The following is a 22534-nucleotide window of genomic DNA, read 5'->3' on the forward strand; positions in this document are numbered from 1 at the left end:
AAGTGAGCTGCAATCTCTCAGTGCACAAGAGACCTAGCATAGGAGTTATTGAGATTTTACACTGGCTGCTCTCGCTTGTCAAGTGTGCCACTCCAAACAGGTGCTGGTCGCCAGTCTTTAAATTCGCGGTGGGCATAGCAAATTTTTTCAGAATTCATAGTGCATAAACAAAGAATGAAGTTGTGCAAAAAGTGTGTGTGTGCGCGCGCGCTTACGTATGCCCACTCTCACAATGGTGAACAGGTGGAGACAGGAGAGGGAAGGAGATGCGCGAGTGAATGGTGATGACGTAGATCAGTGGTCACCAACATGGTGCCCGCGGGCACCAGGTAGCCCGTGAAGACCACTTGAGTAGCCCGCCAGTGCCTGGACATTGTGATTTGCTAGTAGAAATTATGATTTAAAAATGCAAACATTGGCAGTACTGTGAGACATTTCGAAACACGATCAAAGTCTGACAATTTAAATCATCAAGTATTAAAAATAACACATCCTCATATTATTGAAGGTATTTTGGACAAATATGTTATTTCAGACGTGTATCAATTTGGTAGCCCTTCACACAATCGGTACACATGAAGTTGCTCTCACCCTCAAAAATGTTGGTGACACCTGACGTAGATAAATAAACATGCATACAAATGACTATTTATCAAGTCCCCCCCAAAAAAACATTTTTTCTCATCGAACAATAACTCATAGTTATTGTTGTGACAAGCCTAGTTGTGTGCGTTCGTTTGTTTCCTTTATTTTGGTTTTTGTACTCTCATTTCACTTGGCGAAAATTGTAAGACACCAGAAACATCGGTTCATATTGTTCCAAAAATTCATATCAAGGTAGAAATAAAGGCAGCCCCTCCCCCCACCCTCCACTGCATTTGAATAAATAAACGCACCCGGAAGGCTTGGAATGAGTAATCTGGAAATTCAGTTTTATTCCCACCGGGCCGGGTTGTAATAATTGCTGTTCGGGCTTCTGCTCCCTAATGCCTATTAATTTCTTACAAGCTGCGCATTAACACATTTAATTTTAAATTGGATTTTTCAAATTCAATATGAATGTCATAGATAGGAGTGGTAGCTATTTTTGATTGATACACTAATAAGGTTCAAATTACATATCATCATTCATCTGTTTTGAATTTAGGCGGGTCAATCTGAGCCCTGAAACTCCAGGGCTGAAGTCCTGATTATTGTGATGAACCTTAACGTGACGTGGTCTAAAAGCATTTTTTACGTTACAAGCCACCCAGATAGCTTGTTGAGTTTAATATGACGGTTAGCGTTATCCCCGGCTGATTTTTCAACTGAATGACAACTGACAGATTGTCAGATTAGTCACCGTAATGGGGTCGTAATTAACACTTTGAGTCCAACTCCCAAGATAACGCGCAATGTCGACAAACTGCGTGCTGCGCTCACGAATTGGACTGAGAGACTCCAGTGGCGCAAAACCAAATCAGAAATTGTGTTTTCAGCTGGTTCTCCTCTGCCCAAATGAGTTAAATTGGCATGAAGTCAGAGACATGGTAGATAAATCTGCTCAGGGTCACCTTTGAACAAGGAAATAAAGCAGTGAGACGCTCAGATAAGCAACAGGAAGGGAACAAGGTGGTAATTTTGGTGCATTGAAAGGCGAGAAAAGGAGTCTGACTTGTTCTATTTCCCTGAGCTAATGCACCAGATTGATTGTCTGTTCCTCGTTTCCAAAGAAACATAGAGCTGCTGGCCAAATTAATAGCCCGTCAACGTTCAGACCTGCAGCATGTGTTTGGCTGCATATATTAAGTCCATGCATCATTTCCTTAATACAAGCAAACTTAAGAGGGGAGGCAACATGGCCAAAATGGCATTCGCCGCTTGTTATGTTTTATTGTATTATTACGAAAGCATCTTCAAAAGAGCAGAGCAGTAATTCAGAATGGTCACACAGATTAAATGATAATAAATTGTAACACACCAATATAATTTCCAGAAAGTATAATTACAAGTCACATTTGGATGATGGGTTAATTTATTGTCATTTAATTGCAAGTGATAGAATTGATTTGCGTGTAATCAATTCATAACTGAGATTTATGAATTCTATTTATAAAAGTCAATTCGATTTTTCGAAGTGTGATGTTTTTTATCCATCCAATACCTCAAAACATATTTTTAAATGTAATTGGATTAATTTAATACTGCATATCTTTTAAAATAATTTATTATTTTATGTATTATTAATAACTGGAACTTTTTCGTTACGGTTTCTCGAAGACAGTCCAAGTGTTCATAATTTAACACTTTAATTTATAAATATTTTTTAGATTTATTTAAATGTAATTTAATGTAAAACAGCTAAAAAATAATCCCTAATTTCAACCATCAAATCCATTTTCAGGGGCAAAACCCTAAAAATCAGGATAAAAAAGCGTGTTTTTTGTCTGAGCTTAAATTAGGGCTGTCAATAATATATTTTTTTAAATTTAATTTTTATTTTATTTTTTTTAGAATCCAATTTTCAATTATCCTATCGATGACTTGAGATGTTAACTTCAGGTACGTTGACCTTAAACCTAGTGTATCCATGACACAGTCCATCCGATCTATTCATAGCGTGCTTAAAGCTGTCCTAATTTAATCACCATCATTTCTCACTGCCCGATGGCACGTTTGAACACAAGGAAGACTGTCGGGTGTTAAAACACAGAAGCGACAGGACCGTAATAGTATTGGCGGCTGTCCCACGAGACTCATGAGGTTGGGTAATGGCCACGCGGTATGAGGCAATTTGACATGACAACAGTAGCTGCGCTCCTCAACGCCTTGGTCTCGTGAATTAAATCCAATTCCGAATGTAGCTGCCTGTCGTTAAATGTCATGGGAAATCCTGTTGCGAGAGAGAGAGAGAACTCTAATAATTTCCTCATGAGAAAAAACACACACCTCAGGTCTTGTAGTTGTTCTAAAGATATTGCTGTTTTTATTAGCAGGTGTTTTATGTGTTTGCCCAATGCTGTGCTACCCATTGCTTTTGTGCTCAGCACCCGTTGGAAACAAAACGATAACGCATGACTAAAGTAACCGATTAATTATTCCTTATTTCCTGACAATTTGTCGTCAAAGCGGTTTTAGTAATTGAGTCAATTTTGGAGACTGGAGTTTTAACTGCTGATTGAATTGCGAGCGAACCATCTCAAATGATCCCTGCTCCCATCCCACCAAAAAGTGCAATAATGATTTGTGGCGCAGCACTGCCGTGTTTAGACCTCAAATGTAATTGCGTGTTGATTTTCCAGGAATGCAGCAGCGTTACTAATTAGCTTGAGCGCGCCAAAGTAAGGTGAGCGAAAGCACTGAAGACGCTTGATGAGCAGAGACCGCACGTAGCCCTTCAATAAACTCCGTGAAGCTGATTGGCTCGAGCGGCGGGAAGAAAAAAAAAATGGTACCCTCGGGTGAAACTAAACTTTGAATGCACAACTAAGGCGCCGTCCGCCAAGGTGATGAAAGCGGCCTGTAACTGAGTCTGAGCGGCATGGTCACCGTTATATCATAAGAAATTGTGCGAGAAGACATTTTGCAGAAACCTGATGAAATAAGAATGCATCCCACTCACCTCTGACCCTGGCCCGTGACCCTTCACCCTGATCTTGACCCACAATGCTAACCTTAACCTTAACATTTGAAAAGCCCCGAAATCATGTTTGTATTTTGAGTGGCACCTTTTGGTTATTATTATTATTATTTTTTTTTTGTATTCAACATTTTTGGTTGCAATTTTTTGTCCCAATTTTTGGTTTCATTTACTGTATTTGGTGACATTTGATGGTAACCTTTTTTGGGTGACTGATTTTTTTCACAATCATGGCTGACAATTTTGTCATAGGAGCTGTTGTGTGACAAAATATTTTATAACGAAGGGCAACATGATGCTTCGTTATAAAATAGCTATGTGAGGATACGCTAGGGTCGATACATTTGATGGCACAACTCTTGCAGGCACAATTAAAGCCCTTTCACACTGCACTGAGCACAGCACAGTGCCGACCAACCCGTTTATTGTGTATGTGCTGCCATGGCACAAGGAAGCAACGCCGGGCTGCGGTAGGTGTGCCCTAATGATGAAATAACATCGGGGTACATTCAGTTGGAGTGATGGTGGCGGCGTGATTTCCAAGTGAAACAAGCAAGAGATTTTGGCGCAGTGATTCTACAGTGAAAAGAGCTTTGAGGAGAAAATGGAGGAATCAGTAATGTAATCAGTCACAAATGGCCCGGTGTTTAGTTAGAGAAATGCGCTGCCTGAAGTTTGTTGTCTTCCTCTTGAGGCTCGCGCCGACTCCCTCCAAGGCTGTTAAACAGCCAGAAGTACTTCATTGAGCTGCAGCTCACAGATGAGTCTCCTCAAACCAAACCAGCGGGAAAAGCACAGGCTACTTCCCATTTGGTAGCTTAGCAACCACCGCCAAATATTGGCAAACAGCGATGCCCAAGCAAAGGTTATTCTGTGTCAATTGATGCTCCCAACATTGGCATCCAAACAGGAGTTTAGAACATTCGCAAATTAAAAAAGAAAAGAAATAAATAACATAAATGCATGAGAAAAATCCAAATGATATCTGGTGGGATACATTGTGTGGTCTATGACGTTTTACTTACAACTTTCCTCTGTGGGCGTTCATGCTAATTTTTCATGTAGCTGGAGAGGCGGACAAATGTTATTGAGTCTGTCATGTCAGTGTGCACCCTCAATTCTTGCTGGCTCGTCGCCTGAAGTAAAAGCACTGTGGTTCATATTTCTGTTTTATCTTTCTTTGAACATGGTTGTGATTTTTAACCTCGGCAAATCTGGTCACTAATTGACTGTGAAAGCTGATATACTATGTGGAGTGCCCCCCCCGCCTCCAAAGGTGCGAGTCAACGTATCATCTGTTAGCAACATGCCAATCTAGTTGATTAGTTTCTTCTTCATGTTGGGGCGGGAAGGGGTTGGGCCGTCACATATTCCTTGTAATAATGCGATTTAACATCAGAATGAGATGGAGGTGAGCCAATTTTGTGTGTATATGAGCATCCACTTATTTGACACTTCATATTGTCAGTGTAGAGAGACAAAACGGCAAAGAAATTGCGAAATTTACGATCAGCATTCACTTTCCCTTCCATCAATTTCTTGGATAATGTTTTATTTTGCTTCCTCCGTCTTTCATTTTGATCTCTTTTCCCCTCTCTTCCAGCATCAGAGCTCTTCTTGTCTTAGCTGCTTGACATCCAAAGGTCCTTTTTGTAGGAATTTTAGCAATGCAACGTTCTTGCTGCGTCTGAAACTAACAATAACAAATACTGGACTACTGCGCATGTGTAAACCAGTGAGCACTTGCTGCTGCCGTTTCCGAACAAAGCAGTAGAGGTCGCTGTTGGATTAGACTTTGTCGTAGTGAATCTCGTCACGAGGCAAGAGCAGAGAAGAAATATTTCGTATAATGCAACAGGGGTTTCTTTCGTTATATGGAGGGCAGAAAAGTGGTAATGGTGTGAATGCAGATTTTTTCACACTAGGGGGTATTTTTGCCCATGAGGGTTTCGTTGTATCGTTGTAGTTATTTAAATGTGACATGAATGTAAACAAATGTCAACTTAGCAGTAGCTTGGAGCTGACTGGTTGACAGGGGTTGCCAGTTGAAGCATGGAACTTCTGATTGGTGAGCTTGGTGGGAGAGGAGGGGTAAAAGAGAAGCTTCTAATCGAGTTGTCTAAAATTGCAATTCCAAAGAAAAAAAAATCATTCAGTCTTGCTTTTAGGTAATAATTTACGGACTCATTTTTGTCCATGCATTTTTCGGCATACTGTTTCATATACCGTAGATTTGCCCACATTTCCAGCATGACATCATGTAAGTGAGCTGCTTGTGTGCACAAGGGGGCGAGTTTGGGTGCATGTGTCTAATGAGCGTAGCAGAGAGTGTCAGAAAAAACATGGAGGAGATGACAAAGGGTTTTTTTTCTTTTTTTTTTCTTTCTAAATTTGTAGCTGAAAGTATGTAAAGAAAAATCTTCACTTTGTTATCCCGTGTCGCAACTCGTGCTTGTCTCCGGCGACCCCGGGATTTTGTCAGTTGCTCTAAGGTCAGCGCATTCATGTCGAGCATGGCTTCAGGCTGCGAATGTTTGTCACTCAGGCTGGCGTTGGCTTCTATGAAACGACTTATTCAACTGGGGCTTTTTCAAAGCTCACAAAACCATTACGAGACATTACAAATGCTTCCATAAAACATCTTTGCTGCAAGCATTAGTTTACAACGTCACAATCATTCCATAAATAAAGCAACGTACATTAGAATTTGAAAAAAATAATCGTGGCATCACTTTTCAGTGGCTGATGAGGGAAAACTTTTTTCAATCCCCATTTTTGTCTTCAGCGTACTGGACGCAAACCTTTGTCTGTTTGACTTTCCAGTTTTGTTTTGTTTTTGGTCACCCTTACTGTGTTTCCCGTTGTCCATCTGGCCCACTTTGTCTTATCTGCAGCCTCCATCGTTTGGCTCAGAGCCCCAAACACACCAACTGTCGCGTGTGCTTTTAATAAAAGACTCTGCAGGCTTCACCGTCTCAGCATTCTGGCCTTCGCCAAACATCATTGGAAAACATTTGACCACACTTTTCCTCCGAGGTGTTCTTTCTTTGTCTGGGAAGCAAAAACAAAGCACAATCGCTGTAAGTGTTTTCAATTTGACTTGGGATAATGTTGGAAAACAATAATGAATAATCAGGGCTAAGCATTTCTGGCAACATCCTAACAACACCTGTTGGAATGTAATCGCTTCAAATGAACCAGTTTCAAAGTGAAATTCACTTTGAAACCAGATATCTACAAATAATGATGTGTGGCGTTTATTTCCTCAACTGAAGATTGGTGGAGTAAGACTTTCACAGTTTTGGTGTCGATTTTGGTGTCATATTTTGGTCAGATTTTTTTCTCCACTATAACTTTTGCTATACTGTATGACATGTATTTGATGACTGATTTTGGGTCCCAATTTTAGTGGCACAAATATATATATATATATATATATATATATATATAAAAACTGTTTCTGGTTAAAAAGCAAAACAATCAGCAACATTTAAGACCACATTTTTATGGGGAATTATTTTGGGCACGTTGAAAATCTTTGCTCACAATTTTGGTGAGCATTTTTGTGGACAGGTTTGTCAATCTGTTTTCATATTGCATGCTAGCTATTTTTTTCCACTCATAAATCATAAGGCCGACCTACCATTTATGTTATGCAAAACTGAACGGCAAGCACTTGAAGCAGATTGAGTGGAACTAATAAAATGCATAGCTCCCCATAACATAAACATTGTGGAGCGACCCTGCCAGTTGCGAAAGACGCAGTCTCCACATAACATGAAGACTTTAATACTTCATGGGGAACGCCATCATTCATGTGAGAGATGGTTTGCGTGTGGATAGGTGCTGCTGCTTTGGTTCGCATCCCAGTTCATATGGGTTCAGCAGTTATCTGTAAGACCTTCTGGGATCTTTTTCCAAAAGTAAAAAACAAACAAACAAAAAAACCCAAAAGGCATTCGTCATCACAAAAGTCAGCTGTGTTCAGCTTTTGTGGTTTATTTTATTGTTCCAATGAGAGCAATGCTACACCACCGTTTGCAGCATATCCTGTTGCTCTGGCTCCTCCCTTCCATATACAGTATATCTTAGCAGCTGCAATGAGGAAATGCAAGCTGACTTATGTTTCTGGAAAATTCTCCACGTTGCTGGTGGAGACGAGGAAATGAAAACCGCATTCCCGGCGGTGTTGTGACATCACAAAAGAGGCATGTTGGGAGGAAAACTATTTAAGAGCGTTTTTTTTCCGTCAATAATTGGTGACAATTTTTGCAACATTTTCGTTGGATTTTTTTCTCGCTCTCATCATTTTGTTCACTAAATTGGGTTTTCTGTTAACTTCTTAAGATATCCTTTATTTGTCCCACACTGGGGAAATTTACAGCCTCCAGCAGCAAGAATGTAGGTAGAAAGACGAAAGAAAAAAAAAAAAAACAACAACAACAAACACCGTTCAACACTTGAGCATCATTATGGTGACTTTTATTTTAAGCCCTTTTTGGTGACGTATGTTTCATTGTTAGCATTTACAATTTTTGACTAGAGTCCATATAACGGGATTTAATTAAGGTGCATCTCAGGAACCTTGGAAAATATATCAAGTGGTTATTCTTTGGGGCCGTTTTTAGAGAAGTGTTTTGTTGTCTTTTGCTAAGGATTTTGATGAAAATTGTTTGTGAGCAAATTTTGGTGATATTTGTGGTGACATTTAACTTTTTTTTTCAATTTAGGGACTTTATTCAGAGGTATTGCATAAAAGTTTTCTGCCTTTCTGGTATCTTCATTCAGATGTTTTTTTTTTGATGGTAGGTTTGGTACATTTTTGTTCACTATATTTGGTCACAATTTATTGATTATTATTATTATTTTTTGTTCACAGTTTTCGGTCCATATTTTTTTGGAGAATTTTTGGGGTCAGAGATCTTTTTGTTTAAAAACTGTATTCACATATATTTCAGCAACACTTTATGGTGATATTTTTTTTTCGGCGTAAATATGAAGAGTCATGAAAGACTTCACATCTGCCCATAGTTTAGGAGTCAACTGCATTCGGTTTGTTTTTCGTTTTATTCATCCAATGTTGGCAACCCTACACCACCATTTACAACTGCAGCTCCTCCCTGGTAACATATATCTTATCAGCCGCAATGAAGAAATGCAAACTGATACTTGATGTTTCTGGCAAGTTCTCCGGTGGAGATGAGGAAATGACACTGCATCCCCCGCGGGGCTTGGAAGCTGCGGTCCTGACAGTTGTGACATGACAAAAGACTGTCACGGGAACGTCAGGAAAAGTATCCAGAGGGTGTTCGTCAACCGTTGTCTGATGTTCCGGCTCACATGTGTCACATGTAGGGCATGGGGGAGGGGCAGATTGTTAAATTAGTAGCCATTCAAAGAGCGCGGGACGAATCAGTCTGGTGGAAGCGCGTCTCTGTTTCAACTGGTGTGAACACCACACTTGGACTTGCACATTAGTTTTGGGCCCGGTCCCACTTGATTATGTATGTATGCGCTTTTTGTCCCCCTCCTTTTTGGTGCTGACAATTGAAAATGAATTAACATTCCCCAGGCTTTATTTTCGTCTCCTCTAAGCCTTTGGAGAAAACTTGGAGGCAAAGCCATGGGGGTCAGACCGTACTCACAGCCTGTCAATCCTCCTCGGCGACCCTTCCTCCCCTTTTCTTTTCGTACCCTCCCACCTCCATTCTTCTGCATTCCCTCTCCCACCGCCAACCCTCCTTCCCTGTCTCTTGCACCGGACGTCTCTACAGCCCGAGCGAGGCCAAGCTTTGTCTCTCACGTTAGACATGTGGGGCCGTCTCCCCCGTCCAGGCAGTTGTTTTAATTATCAGTTAATCGCCTGCTGTTCCTCTTTTTCAATGCTCAGCTTATTATTCCTATCAAGTGGATGTGAAAAAAATTACGATGGGTCGAAACTTTTACCATTTATCTCAAGCGATGATAGATCACCCCCATCCTCGGATTTCAGCAGGAGACAAAAGGAAAACAGATGTTGGGAATGTTTGCGTATCATTATTCATTTTGTAGGTGGGATGGGTTTTTTTTTGCACTTTCATTTCATGAAACTGTCATTTTCAGACAAATGTGCTGTTAATTTAAATCTCAAGGTGCTCTATACAGTACACAGTATGTACCTCTTTATTCAGGGAACAGATGAAATTATATATATACAGGAATGCTTCAATTAGCTTTTAGACTAAATTTTCCGCTTGAGAGGCACTCAGCCGAACACTTCCGACATTAATGTAAAACTCTGTCACATCTGTTTCTACTTCTGTATACCATCTTCATGTTTATCACCTCATCACCCCCCCCCCCCCCCCTCCAAAAAATAAAGCCCTGCTGAAATCCCACCAAACAATAACAGTATTTTCAGGAAGACGCACTATGGCTGGCTTAAGGGAGACGGAAGCCATGTTACTCAGCGGGGTGATGTCGCATGCGGGGGCTAATCAGGAGCAAAAGGACCCCGTGGTTGTGAGGGCAAGCCTGCATTGGCTGGCTCTCACCCCCTGGTGTTTGGAAGGGCTCCTGGGCTCAGCAGGCCGGAAGGGATAGGGAACGGCCCCCTCGACAACTTCCCATCTCCTCCTGTCAACTACCATTAGAGTAAGCACATGGCTCCCGCGGTCTAATGGGGGGAGGAGTGGGCGCTCATCTTCAGAGATGAAGGGGTGTGTGCATATGTAGAAAGGATTGCCTCTTGGGAGGATTGATGTCCTGCCCACCACTGAACTTTTGGCTTAACCAAAAGATTTGACTGTTGAGCAGCCAACGTGTATGGCAAACAGAACCATAACCACCCGAGTTAAACTGATGCCTTGGCTGGGAGTTTGCTTCCTTGCTCCTGGGGCATGATCAAATCGAAATCTCAATATATGAGCCCTCTGCATCCTACAAGTACAGCGATCCATCTGGCAATTGGACATTGATCACATATAGAATGCCTTCTCAGCGGTGCAAATATGAGGTTTGCGCTAATGTGAGGTTTTAGCAGCACTTTTTTTTTAAGTGCCAAAAATATTCAAGCGCATTTGGCATGAAGGTGTGGAGAGCTAGGGTAATTATGATGCTAATGTAGAAATGTGGGGTTGTAGTCTTTCATACCAAAATATTTGATGGCTGCACCATTAGTGTCAACTAAAAAAAAAAAACCCGAAACAAAACATCTGAAGTCATGCAAACCCCTGCTAAACAAGTCTATCTGTAGTCCCGAAGTAAAGATGACGACACACTGGTGGTGGGGGTGGGGTGGTCGCTAATCAAATTCTTCTTAGACCACCATAAAGGCCGGTGCTAGTTTCACAGCATAAGATTTATTCAGACGAGAGGACTTGACATTCAATGCAATACCCAGGTGGGGAAGAATAATCATGAAGGTTGATGGGAGTAGAGCACATTACCGAGACGTGTGTCTTTGCGCCGTGACAACTACCATGTGGCCTGTTGTGTCGGATAGCAACCCCATGGGAATAAACAAAACACAATATGGAAATGCATTTTTGTATCCTTGCTTGCGCATGTGTACGTGCGTGCCTGCATATGTCAAGGCAGTGTGTGGCATTTGACTGCTGCTTGCTGTTTGACTCCAGTAAGCAGCTTATCTGTCTGCTGGGTTAGTTTGTCGCAGGCTGCAACCTTTTGCCACTTCTGCAGACAAAGGGCTGTTCCCCATCTAGCCCCGCGCCACCCTCGATAAGGAAGAAGACAAAAAGTAAGCTCACAAAGCAGCCGTGTCTGCGTTGCTGGAGCGACAGGCATGTTTTTTTCTTTCTTTTCTGTCTCCGTGAGGAAAGGAAGAAAGTGGAACATTCTGAGAATGAAGCATTCATTAGTGACGCGTTGGCGAATGTCAAATAAGTGCCAAGAACACCATTTACTTTGTGTTCATGCTGGCACCCTTTCAAGTGTGAAATGCAAAAGTTTTCACATTTTCTCTTTTCAACTTCATTTCTCGGTCTTACTGAGCCAAACAGCAGGTGAGGGGTAGGTGTTGGTCGGACGAGGGAGATGCGCAGTTGGAATGCTGATAGTCGAGCGCCACAATTCATGAATCACACAAATTGGAACTCTTTATTTTAAGCCTCCCGTCATGTTATGGGTCAAATTGACCCGCTGTCAGAGATAAGACTGACCTGTTTCTGTTTTCCTTTTTTTTCTTTTGTTCTGCACCTAACAAATACATCTTTTTCACTTTCCCCCTTTCCACATTTTTCAACCGAAGTCATTCAACTCATTTCGGTAACAATTTTTCCACATTCTCAAAAATCTCAGTCCAGAATGCAAGTGAAAAGATTGAGTACTTTTACAGATGAATCCTAATGGTAAACATTTCTCATCCGGGTCAAACCATTACAACTTTGAGCTTAGTCAAGACATTGCCACATTGTCCGTTTGTTTCACGTTTTCTTCAACCACATGTCCCCAAAATGCAAATTTCATGTGTTAAGTTAGCAGCCATCTCGTTACCTCCACATCCTGCGTCCTAGATACATAATTTTCCCGCGGGACGCATAGTTCCAAATAATGTGTTTTTGGGATGCAAGGAAATTTCTCAGTCAAAACAAAAACAAAAAAACCCCAAAACTACGGTACATATTTTTTTCCAGCAAAACAATCGCAATTTGACAAAGGCCACCATTGTTGTTTTGATCTCGTGATAAGTAATCTCGCGTGACGAGATTTCCGTTCTCGCGAGACGAGATTGGCGAGATGGACAGACGATTGCCAAGTTGTGTAACATGAAAACAAGTATTGCAAACAAGTGTTGCGAAAGTTTATTGCGGGGATATCACAGAAGAAGCAGCTATAGTCGGATAGTTTTTTTTGGCGATAATAAGTTGACTTTGAGAAAGCCTTGCATCATTGGAAGCAGAGTAAAGAGAGGAGAATTCATGAACTCAAAGGCTGAACCAGGAGATGAAATAAGAAGCTATTTCTCAGCAAATCTTGTATGCCTGAATTATTAAAAATTTTGCAGCATTTGTTTCGAAGAAATAAACCTATTATCAATGTACTGTATATTGCTGTTGTTTGTGTTATTATCACATCCAATTGAATAAATAGACCATTTCAGAATTTTAAATTTGGGACTCTAAATGCATAATGGGGCTCATACTTTAGTTACCCGAGAATTGCTGTGAAATGTTACGTAGGTGAAACTAGCTCTAAATTGTTTTTCGGTGTGAACGATGTGGCTAATCAAATGTTTTTAGAGGCGACCTCATTCTCTTCTTTAGTTGTTGTTTATTAGCGAGCCTCGCTATCCTAAGGGATATTCGACTTTTTGTGTTGTGCTTTTCGTAGTTTGGCAGGACTACGTGATTTGAAGTGGAACACCATCTAGCCCAAACCGTAGAGCTGTTTTTACCGCACGGTGATGCGGTTTCTCCTTCACTGTTATGCCAAAGCAAAATAAATTGTTTTTATTGGCTTAGCCCGGGGGTCGGCAACCTGCGGCTCTAGAGCCCGATGCGGCTCTTTAGCGACATCTAGTGGCTCCCTGGAACTTTATATAAAATGTTTCAAAATGGAAAAAGATCTTGATAGTAGGCTAATATCGCTCAAATAGATATAGATACATGTTGCAGCTCCGAATAAGGAGAGCCGTGGCGTTGTTTTTTTAAAACATACTTTATTTATGCTTTTAACAGTCTCGACAAACACAGACACGTCTGCATCTGACTCCGTGCCTTCTCTCTTCTCGTTCAACTCGAGAGGTGTTCAGAGACAGCCTCCGAATAACGGAAATTCATGATGACTTCACTGACGCTAAGAAAAGCGAAAATAATGCATCAAAACAAAAAAAACAAGCGAGGAAATCACAAAATAAATTATATGGGAGCGTTTGTGAACACACGACAAAGGAATGAATAACATAAACAATTCTGAGACAGTCCAGTCTCCTACATACATACAGCATGTTTCCTTCATTGTAAGTTTTATGGAAGGCTTTTATTTTTTTGCGGCTCCAGACATATTTTTTTTTTTGTCCTATATGGCTCTTTCAACATTTTGGGTTGCCGACCCCTGGCTTAGCCGAATGTCTGGAATTTCTAAGGGCATTGAATTGATTGCAATTGGACTATTCTGGCTGTCTTAGAAGATGCTTTTCTTCTTATCTAAGCAGGCCCCATCAGTTCATGCAAAAAAAAAAAAAGACAAAAAAAACACCCAAATCTCATCAGGAATGCAGGCGTCGCCACTAACAATTTTCCTGAGCAACACGAAACTTATCAGTGAGTAGATTATTATCCGTGCCGATAAAAGACACAGGAGGTGTGCCGTTTTTTTTGGGGGGGGGGGGGGGGGGGGGTTATTTAAGCCATTACCAGGGGCCCGTCAAAACCTAATTCGTCTGAGGTATTATGCTCTATTGTTAGCCAGTTTTGGAATTGAATACAATGGGCGAGGCTAAAAATTTGAGTTGAGGTCATCGCGTGCGTTTACACGGCAGTGTTTTTTTGATGACTCTCCACTAAACATGGCGCTCTCTTCTTCAGGCCTCTTCATTTGAACGTAATTGAGCTTCATATTGAGACACTCAATGGCAACGGACGTCGCTTAGTCAGTAGATCATATTTCTAGGATAACGCCTGACTTCTTTAGAAGGACCACAGCTGAGTGTGCGCCCGACAGCTGACAGCCCAGCGGACGTAACACCGTTGAGCGGCATCAAGTGTGCAAATGTTAAATCCAGATTAGTGTTCTGCGATGAATCTGGACAAGGTCCGCGCGTTCCAGTAAAGCCCGGCGCAACATGACACTGCACACTGCGTCGTAAATCCACGGCTGCGATGAGAATGATGACATCATTGCCCAATTTGCTCCATTTTAACGCCGTCTGTGTTTTGTGTTTCTGCAGATGTGAAGATGACTGGTGACGCTTTGCACAGAACCGCCCATTGTTGACTTTGTTCCAGCTTCTTGATCTCGCCTCGGAAAAAAAACAACTTTTGTTGGACGGCTCGCCGAATAAGGAGACAATGGCCTCTCCGGCATGGAGGTGTTCTGCCTTTTCTTGCCTTCTGTTTCTTCTCTGCTGCTGTCACCGTTTACAAGGTGAGTTGCCATGGAGGCGCATGGTGTTAATAAGATTCCAGCCAACCTTTTAAAAAAAGCGTTTTTTTTTTTCAGTTTAAGGAATGCATTGAATTTATAACGGCTGTATAAAAAAAGGGAGTGAAGAGCTGTTCAGCAGCAAGCTTGCATTTGAGTTCTACTTCAATGATTTCAGCCTTGGAGATGGAGGGGGGGGGGAACGTGTTGCGTTGAACTCATTAAAAGAGACATATGCGACCTATTTGATCTTTTTTATTTTTTTTCTTAATCCTCATTGCTCTCAGTCTGTTTTGCATGGGCGTTCTGCGCTCATGCAATTACCCGCTGCTCACCTCACCCCTCTCCACTGGGGCTTGCGTCAGTCACCATGACCACTGATGGCAAAAGTTAGGAGGATGCGAACAAGGCCAGCGAGCGGCCATAAAAGCCTCCTTTGTATTTTTTCTTTGTATGGTGGCACGTGGAGGTGGCACTTCATCACTAAGCCGACTGGTTCATCCACAGGGGGTTCTCTGTTTACGACAGAGCCCACATTCAATGTTTCAAGGATGCAACCGGTCTGCAATGCAATAGTTTGTGCAACGACGTAAGAAAAGGCCGTCTCGCCACACAAGAGGGCCCGCACAGTTGTATTTACTATGTTCTTATTGTTTTGTATTTATGGCCTACCAGTGTTTTTTTTTCCATACAAGTATTTACAGTAACTGTGACTTTACCACTGCGTGTTCGTCGATTCCTGATAAACGACAGCACCGTCCAACTTATTTAAAAAGTTGCCGCAGTGTGAACAGTAACTGTCGTAAATCAAGCATCCTCGTACTCAATGAAGTTTGCATATCTGTCGACGTGGCTCATGCGGCATACGCATTGCCAAACACAAATACCCTCCACTAACACATCGACAGTTTCATTGAACATTCAAGTCTCCTCTGGTTGTCCTAACTGATGCCGTTACGTAACCGTCACGTCTACTTGGCTGCTCTGCTTAGTTTTAGGGCACCGGTTTCAAACTCTAGGCCCGGGAGCCAGATCTGGGCCCCCCACATCATTTTATGTGGTCTGCAAAAGCAGCTCAAACATGTCAACTTCCATGATCCTTTTTAAAATGTTGACCAAAATTTTTAATTATCATATGGAATAAATAAGAGATACAGTATATTATAAGTAAAATGTGGCCGGCGCCCAAAATGAGTTTGACACCCCCATCTTCCGATCCACTTAATCCTCACAAGGGTCACGGGGTGTGCTGGAGCTAATCCCAGTCGTCTTCGGGTAGGAGGCGGGGAACCACCCTGAAATGGTTGCCAGCCAATCGCAGGGCACACACAGACGAACAACCATCCACGCTCAAACAGAGGGACAGTTTAGGGTGCTCAATCATCCTGCCACGCATGTTTTTGGAATGTGGGAGGAAACCGGAGTACCCAGAGATTACCCACGCAGGAACGCGGATAACATGCAAATCCGGAGCCGGAATCGAACCTTGCACCTCCACACTGTGAGGCCGACGCGCTAACCAGTCTTTCACTAGGCTGCCCGACACTATTGTATACCTTTAAAATAACACCATAGCCCGATATGGGAAAAGCCTAAACAGCTCGCTCACAGGCACGTTTTCAGAAATGGGCAAACAAAAGATTGACAGTATTTGGTTGTTTAATGTCACACTTGGTGTTTGGAAAGCATCTAGACATCCAACTGTTTGTATACAAGCAATTAAGGAGACAAATTTCGACAACATTTATCCTTGAAGTATTTGTTGAAACCCACACTTGACTTGAACTGACTGCTGCAGGTTTCCAATGTCAAAGTCCACCCCCCCCCCCCCCACCTCCCATTCCAGGCCTTTTCATCAACTGAGGCTGAACGCCCTGAGGAAATGCAATTATTTTTTTTTTACCGCCACACAATCACATTCCATGCAGCATGTATACCTGTCACCCTCCAAAGCAAGGTTTTTAATTGTCCCTGGCGACATCCAAAGCCTCCGTTTCTACCTCCCTGCTTCACTTTTGATGGCTGCGTTTGGCTGTGATTACAAAGGTTGTCAGAAAACAAACCAGTCTGGGCCATACCCATCACAACCACCGATGCTGCTGCTCGGGCTGCTTGATGACGATCATTACACCTCCCCCCGCCCCTTTTTGTTCCCATTGTTCCGACAACAAAGTAAACCAAAATCACATGCTTGTGTGCTGAGCATTGATTGCAGGTTATATCGTGTGCCGTCTTTCTGAGGAAGCTTGCGTTTCCATTTGAATTCTGTCATTGTCTTTTTTTTGTTCTTGAGAGAGATTCATCACTGGATGCGGTGATAAAACGGCTGCTGGAGCAGGCGACCCAAACAGTCGTTTCATTGATTTGTGGATTTATTGACCGCAATATATCCCCCACAGAAATACTAAGCCGGCTCTTGAAGAAAAGACGTTGGCTTTTGGCTTCAAGGTTGAGTTGAGTAGACATGGAGAAACGCTTCAAAAGACAGAATAGTGCTTTGGTATGGCGAAATGCCTGGTTTTGGGTTACGTCTGACGCGAGGACCTTTGCTGCAAAGAATGCATATTAACCACTGGTCGATTGGAAATGAGCGTACGGAATTCCTGCTGAAAATGATATCGAAATCTATCTGCTCCAGCTGGTTGTAGCCTGAAGATTCCCATGATTTGACCGGAGCCCTTCCAGTGTTTGCTAATGACCTCCTGCCCCTTGAAAGCAAAGACGATAATCAGCTTTTCACCCAAAACAAAGCTCGCCCACATCCCTGGTATTACTCTCTTTGAGCAGAAGGAGACCGGAGACTTCTAGGAACTCACTCTTGCACACGCATACATTTCAAACCTTAGACTGTGACGTTTGTCTGGACAGCAGCAATTGCTTTCACCACAATAGGACAGTCGATGTGAGTGGCAGGTATTCAACTTCTCACCCGTGAATTGCAAATGCCTTTCACGCAGGTGTATACCCATCTTGAAGCTTTGTCACGCTGGCTTAATGGCTGTGTTTTCTGAGCAGATCCAGGAGGAAAATTCATCTTAACACACCCAAGGAGAATCCCTCAGGATAATCGTTTCGAAACATGCACTCATCAATTCATTGCTGAATTAGATCAGAAGAGAGGGAAAATCCTCCATTATGACCCAATTAGGAGTATCTGCGTAACCTTCTTTAAGTGGACATTGTGAAGTGGTTTCATGTTCTGACACTAACCTGAGCAGAAAATTGCCAGGTGGTCCCCACATTCCACGTCGGCGCCATTTCTATAGAAGAGTTGCACTGAAAAAAGGCATCCGACTCATGTCTTTCATCGGGGCAGTTTTCAAGCCTGTGCGAGTACAGTGTCTCAACAAACATTTGCTCTTTTTTTCCGCTGCTCCGACACAACAATCAAACCGTTTGTTATCCAAACACCGGAGTCGACCAAGAATGTGGACAAAGACCACAGGAAGTAATCCCCCTCTAAATCTGCCCTTTCTCTCCTTGCAAGACTCCGATTTCAGCATTCATTGGCTCACAATGGCGACGGCGCACACTTGTGGCTGCCGCCGTGCGCTCCGCCTGGCGTCTTTCATGCGCAGACCCAAACAGACCCGATACCTGCGTGGCCTACTTTTGAGAGGCGAAGTTGGCGTGCCTTATATAACGCCACAAGGATGCATCAGCAGGCATTGAAGCTAAATAACGAGCATACTAGACTGAAATTTAAACAGACATCTCGATATAGTCACGGTCCTCCAAAGTCGTAAGCACAAAAGTACCTATACTTAACATTTAATAGACTCTCGTGGCTGTAATAAATGTGATGGAGCAAAGAGGACGTCCATATATTTAGTATCAGAGGAGACCGCCGTTTGGCTTCTGGGTCCAACCTTGAGCGACACTACTTTGCAGGAAAATACACACGTTACCATATTGCTGTTCTGTGTGAAAAGCACAGACATAAAATAGGGGGGTTACCAAGTGGACCCAGTAAATTTTCAGACAGCGGCGGTGGGACGACAACTGTATCGTAGGCGGAACCCCGTAGCAAGTGGATTGCGGGACCCTGGGTGGCTATCGCACCTTTCACATTGTTTGTTTTATGTTGAGAGGGAAGAAATTTCATCTGTGCTGTATGTTACACATACGTAAGGCACATTTGACAATAAAGTTGTATTCAATTCAATTAATGCTCAATCCAGCCTTTGGGCATGTCACTGATCTGCGTGAAAGACACTTGAGTCCTTTTTCAAAGCCCAGAGTCAAATATTTAATGTTCAATGAATGTGTGAAATATCACGAAAATGGAAGTTGGATTCCCGCAAATTGTGGCCTTGGGGTGGCTAATTACTCAAGTGTAGATGGGGCTAGACGTCTATTAGAAAGGAGGACCTTGTTTTTTTTCTCACACATTTCTTGGGGATAAGGTTGAATCGTTTCTGGCGGCCCGGTGGTCCAGTGGTTAGCACGTTGATCTCACAGTGCATAGGTCGTGAGTTTGATCCTGGCTCCGCCTTCCTGTGTGGAGTTTGCATGTTCTCCCCGGAATATTCCGGTTTCCTCCCACATTCCAAAAACATGCATGGCAGGCTGAGTGAACAATCTAAATTGTTCCTAGGTGTGAGTGTGAGTGCGGATGGTTGTTCATCTATGTGTGCCCTGCGATTGGCTGGCAACCGGTTCAGGGTGTCCCCCGCCTACTGCCCGAAGACAGCTGGCCGAGGCTCCAGCACCCCCCGCGACCCTTGTGAGAATAAGCGAATCACAAAATGGATGGATAGATGAATCGTTTCTTTGATAAAAACTGGAGTTCAACTCCAAAACTTAAACATGGAAGCACGCATTTTAACTGCTTGTTGTAAGATGTCCTTGAGTTTCTAGAAAGGCGCCCACAAATAAAATGTATTATTATTATTATTATTATTATTACACGACGACATTGTCTATTTAGTGGAACACTCCACACGGCGCGAGACCATCTTTCACAATGCGCAGGGAACAAATTCAGAACATGAGGTAAGTCTCCGCCACAGTTTTGATAGTTTGGGATTTTGCATTAGCTTTTTTTTTTTTTTAGACATTTTTACACCAAGTGTGAACAGACGTGGGACAGGGGCGACAAAGTCGGGACGGCTCTCTGCCGGCATTTTTGAAACTCAAATGGAAAACATTGCTCATATAACTGCATGTAACTTGAAAACACAAAGTAAGGGCACAAAGTTTAAACAAAAAAAAAAGGCTTTTTAATTAACACCACAGGAAGCAGAAGATGTTCTGCTTTTATTTCACACAGTGTCACCAGCTCGCTGGCGTTTCTTTCGCCAAGAAGGTAGTAAAGGTTAACAACACTTGTTTTTGTCTCATGCGGTGCCATGCAATGTGGCGATTGAAGAGCCTCCCTTGTGCCTTGCTGGTATTTCCAGTCCTGGGCCTCCCCTCAATGGGTGGGGGGTGGGTGTGGGGGGGGGGCTATTGTGCTGCTAAGTCCTCTATGGCCCAAGGCCACGCACAGCCAGTCTGTCGTCCATTGATATGCTTGGCTTGCCGTTTTATAATTCATATTGAGCGTCGCCGCCGAGGCGGGGCGATCATGAATTATCGTCAGAACCACGGGAGAGTCACAAATGAGCGGTCAATCTGTGTGCCGGGATACATCATGCAACTGGATGCTTTTCAAGCCATGAGCCAGGGGTTCATATTGTAGATTTCGCATGCTGTTTGACACATTTCATGATTGTAGTTTTACCCGTCTTTTATTCACACATACGCTTTTGTAATCCTGCCAGCCAGCAAGCAGCAATAACAAGAAGCCATCTTAATAATAGCCAAGCGAGACGGAAAGTTTTGAATCAAAACATGACGGCGGACTGAAATGAGGCGGAGAAGTCTGAATCTCCGGGATCAGCCTTTCACTCCTACTCGGAGGAAATGAAATACGAGGCCGTCCGTGATGGGGTCGCTCGACATTTTACGACAGCGATTTGTTTTGCGTTCAACGAGGCGCAAGCAGCAATCATATTTCAATCCAGAATGTAAAATCCAGCCTCTTTGCCCTAGACCTCTGCTTTTATTATGTTTACACGATTTCCTGTTGCGAGGCCTTAATCTATCAGGGTTGGAACTACATTTTCTGACACTTTGATTCCGTTTGCTTTCCCTCTTAATATCACATAGCCTTTTTAGTAACAAGTTGTGCAAACACCGAAACAGATGCCTCCTTCAATCTTTTCACTCTCTTAAAAGCTACCCGCGCTTGTTTTTCTCCCCAGGCAGCCTAATTCAAATAATAGATGAGTCCGGCTTACAACCCCAAAAGTCGTTTACTTTGGAATTTTTGTATTTGCTCCGCGTGAGTCGCTGCAGGGTTCAGCTGTCATAACACGGTGATGTATTAAACCAGGAAGAAGGGATTCTTTTTTTATTAGGTTCAACGACATAACATTTTTTTCTTTCTGTTTGCAGTGCAGACAAACATATTGGGGGGGGGGGGGGTGATAAAAAGAAAAGGGAGTAGAAACCTGCTGGATTTAGGTTTCATGTATATTTAATACAGGCAAAGCTGAAGAAAACGAGCTTAGCGCGCAAATGAAAAAGTGTCACAGCAGTACTTCGTCGGGACTTCCTGAAATAGATCCCCCCGAGATGGATGCCGTTGTTTTCCCAGCAAGTAAAGCCACTCTGAATATATCAGTTCATTGGTGCTATTGTTCACACTGTTACACAAATAACTGCGACCATCATTTAATCTCTGTTGCTAACCAAAACAGCAGCACATCCCAAAGCATGTCCAGTCAAGACTTATGGCGTTTTTGTTTGTCCATAATAGTCATTTTTAAACACCTGATTGAAACGGATGGATGGTGTGTGTGTGTGTGCTTGTGTGTGTGTGTGCGTCTGTGTGTGTGTATTCTTCAATTTGACTTGCTCAGGCCAGGAGGTACCCTGTGTTTTAAAAAGTGAGGCAATGCCCAGCGAGATCCAGTTGATGGCACAGTGCTGAGAAAGCTTGTTGCTTCAATCTAATTTATAAAGCACACACACACAATGTAAAAAAAAATAAAATCCAGGAAAATAGTATAAATAGTAAAGCTGGGAATTTGAGATTTCAAATCTTCAAGATCGTTTCATCCGATGCCTTTTGCGCATGAGAGTAAACGGACAGATGGATCAAATCATTTCCTTGATATGCCACCTCTCCTTGTCCATTGATACGGTGCCCAGTGAAATCCGCCTAGCAACAAGCGGCCTCACAAACACCTGGCGAAAGAATGAAAGCCAGCGCAAATGATTTTCTCTTTTTCAGCTCGCCAGCTGAATTTATTTTCTATAAAAGAGCCCGTCAAGCCGTAATGGAGAGTTGTCGTGTTCTTATGGAGCCTGCCACTTTTTTGTTCCTTTTTCCACTTAACGTCACCTGCAGAGGAGGAGGATAGAGTGTAAATTTAACATCAAGAATACTTTTATGCACTTACTTTTCCTTTGCTTTTGCTCTTTTCTTCTAATGGCCGTATACTGCTCTATGATAATGATCTAATAATACGCATTGGATGGCTCTCTCTCTCTCTCTCTCTCTCTCTCTCTCTCTCTCTCTCTCTCTCTCTCTCTCTCTCTCTCTGTCTCTCATGGCTCGCCGCGCAGCCCCACCAGCGATGAATGCAGCACTGTTGCAATCAGTGTATTAGTAATCTTCTCAGGTCGGGAGAGACTGTGCATTAGGGCATGGCTACACTATTTTCTCTCTCTCTTTTTTTTTTTCTTGCCCCAAGCTGCCCCGGAATTAAATGTCACCTCAGGGGTGGGTCATCTACACACAAAGGCCACCAGCCGATTTGCAGGTCTAAACAGTCCTAGATA

The 22534-nt window shown here is 42.7% G+C and overlaps 4 protein-coding genes across 16 annotated transcripts in view; 2 read left to right on the forward strand and 2 right to left on the reverse strand.

The window, feature by feature from the left end:
- LOC127616701 (ankyrin repeat domain-containing protein 13C-like) overlaps positions 1 to 22534 on the reverse strand; it is a 237609-nt gene that overhangs the window by 99537 nt on the left and 115538 nt on the right. The gene's annotated exons all lie outside the window — the stretch shown is intronic.
- The window catches only part of LOC127616656 (adhesion G protein-coupled receptor L2-like), a 136988-nt gene that overhangs the window by 15544 nt on the left and 98910 nt on the right, over positions 1 to 22534 (forward strand). For all 10 annotated transcript variants that reach the window (XM_052088370.1, XM_052088371.1, XM_052088374.1 and 7 more), the window contains exon 2: positions 14508 to 14704. In XM_052088370.1, the coding sequence (XP_051944330.1) occupies positions 14629 to 14704 (76 nt within the window). In that variant the 5' untranslated portion in view covers positions 14508 to 14628. The remainder of the gene's footprint in view (positions 1 to 14507; positions 14705 to 22534) is intronic.
- Positions 5156 to 22534, reverse strand: part of snap47 (synaptosome associated protein 47) — a 415166-nt gene continuing 397787 nt past the window's right edge. For 2 of the 3 annotated variants that reach the window (XR_007967161.1, XR_007967162.1), the window contains one exon: positions 5156 to 5328. The gene's annotated coding sequence lies outside the window, so the exon portion shown is untranslated. The remainder of the gene's footprint in view (positions 5329 to 22534) is intronic. The other variant, XR_007967160.1, reaches the window with a different exon arrangement.
- Positions 11058 to 22534, forward strand: part of prkacbb (protein kinase, cAMP-dependent, catalytic, beta b) — a 185637-nt gene continuing 174160 nt past the window's right edge. For both annotated transcript variants that reach the window (XM_052088546.1, XM_052088548.1), the window contains exon 1: positions 11058 to 11061. The gene's annotated coding sequence lies outside the window, so the exon portion shown is untranslated. The remainder of the gene's footprint in view (positions 11062 to 22534) is intronic.

The sequence above is a fragment of the Hippocampus zosterae genome, chromosome 15 (assembly GCF_025434085.1).
Source record: "Hippocampus zosterae strain Florida chromosome 15, ASM2543408v3, whole genome shotgun sequence".
In the NCBI taxonomy this organism is placed as follows: Eukaryota; Metazoa; Chordata; class Actinopteri; order Syngnathiformes; family Syngnathidae; genus Hippocampus; species Hippocampus zosterae.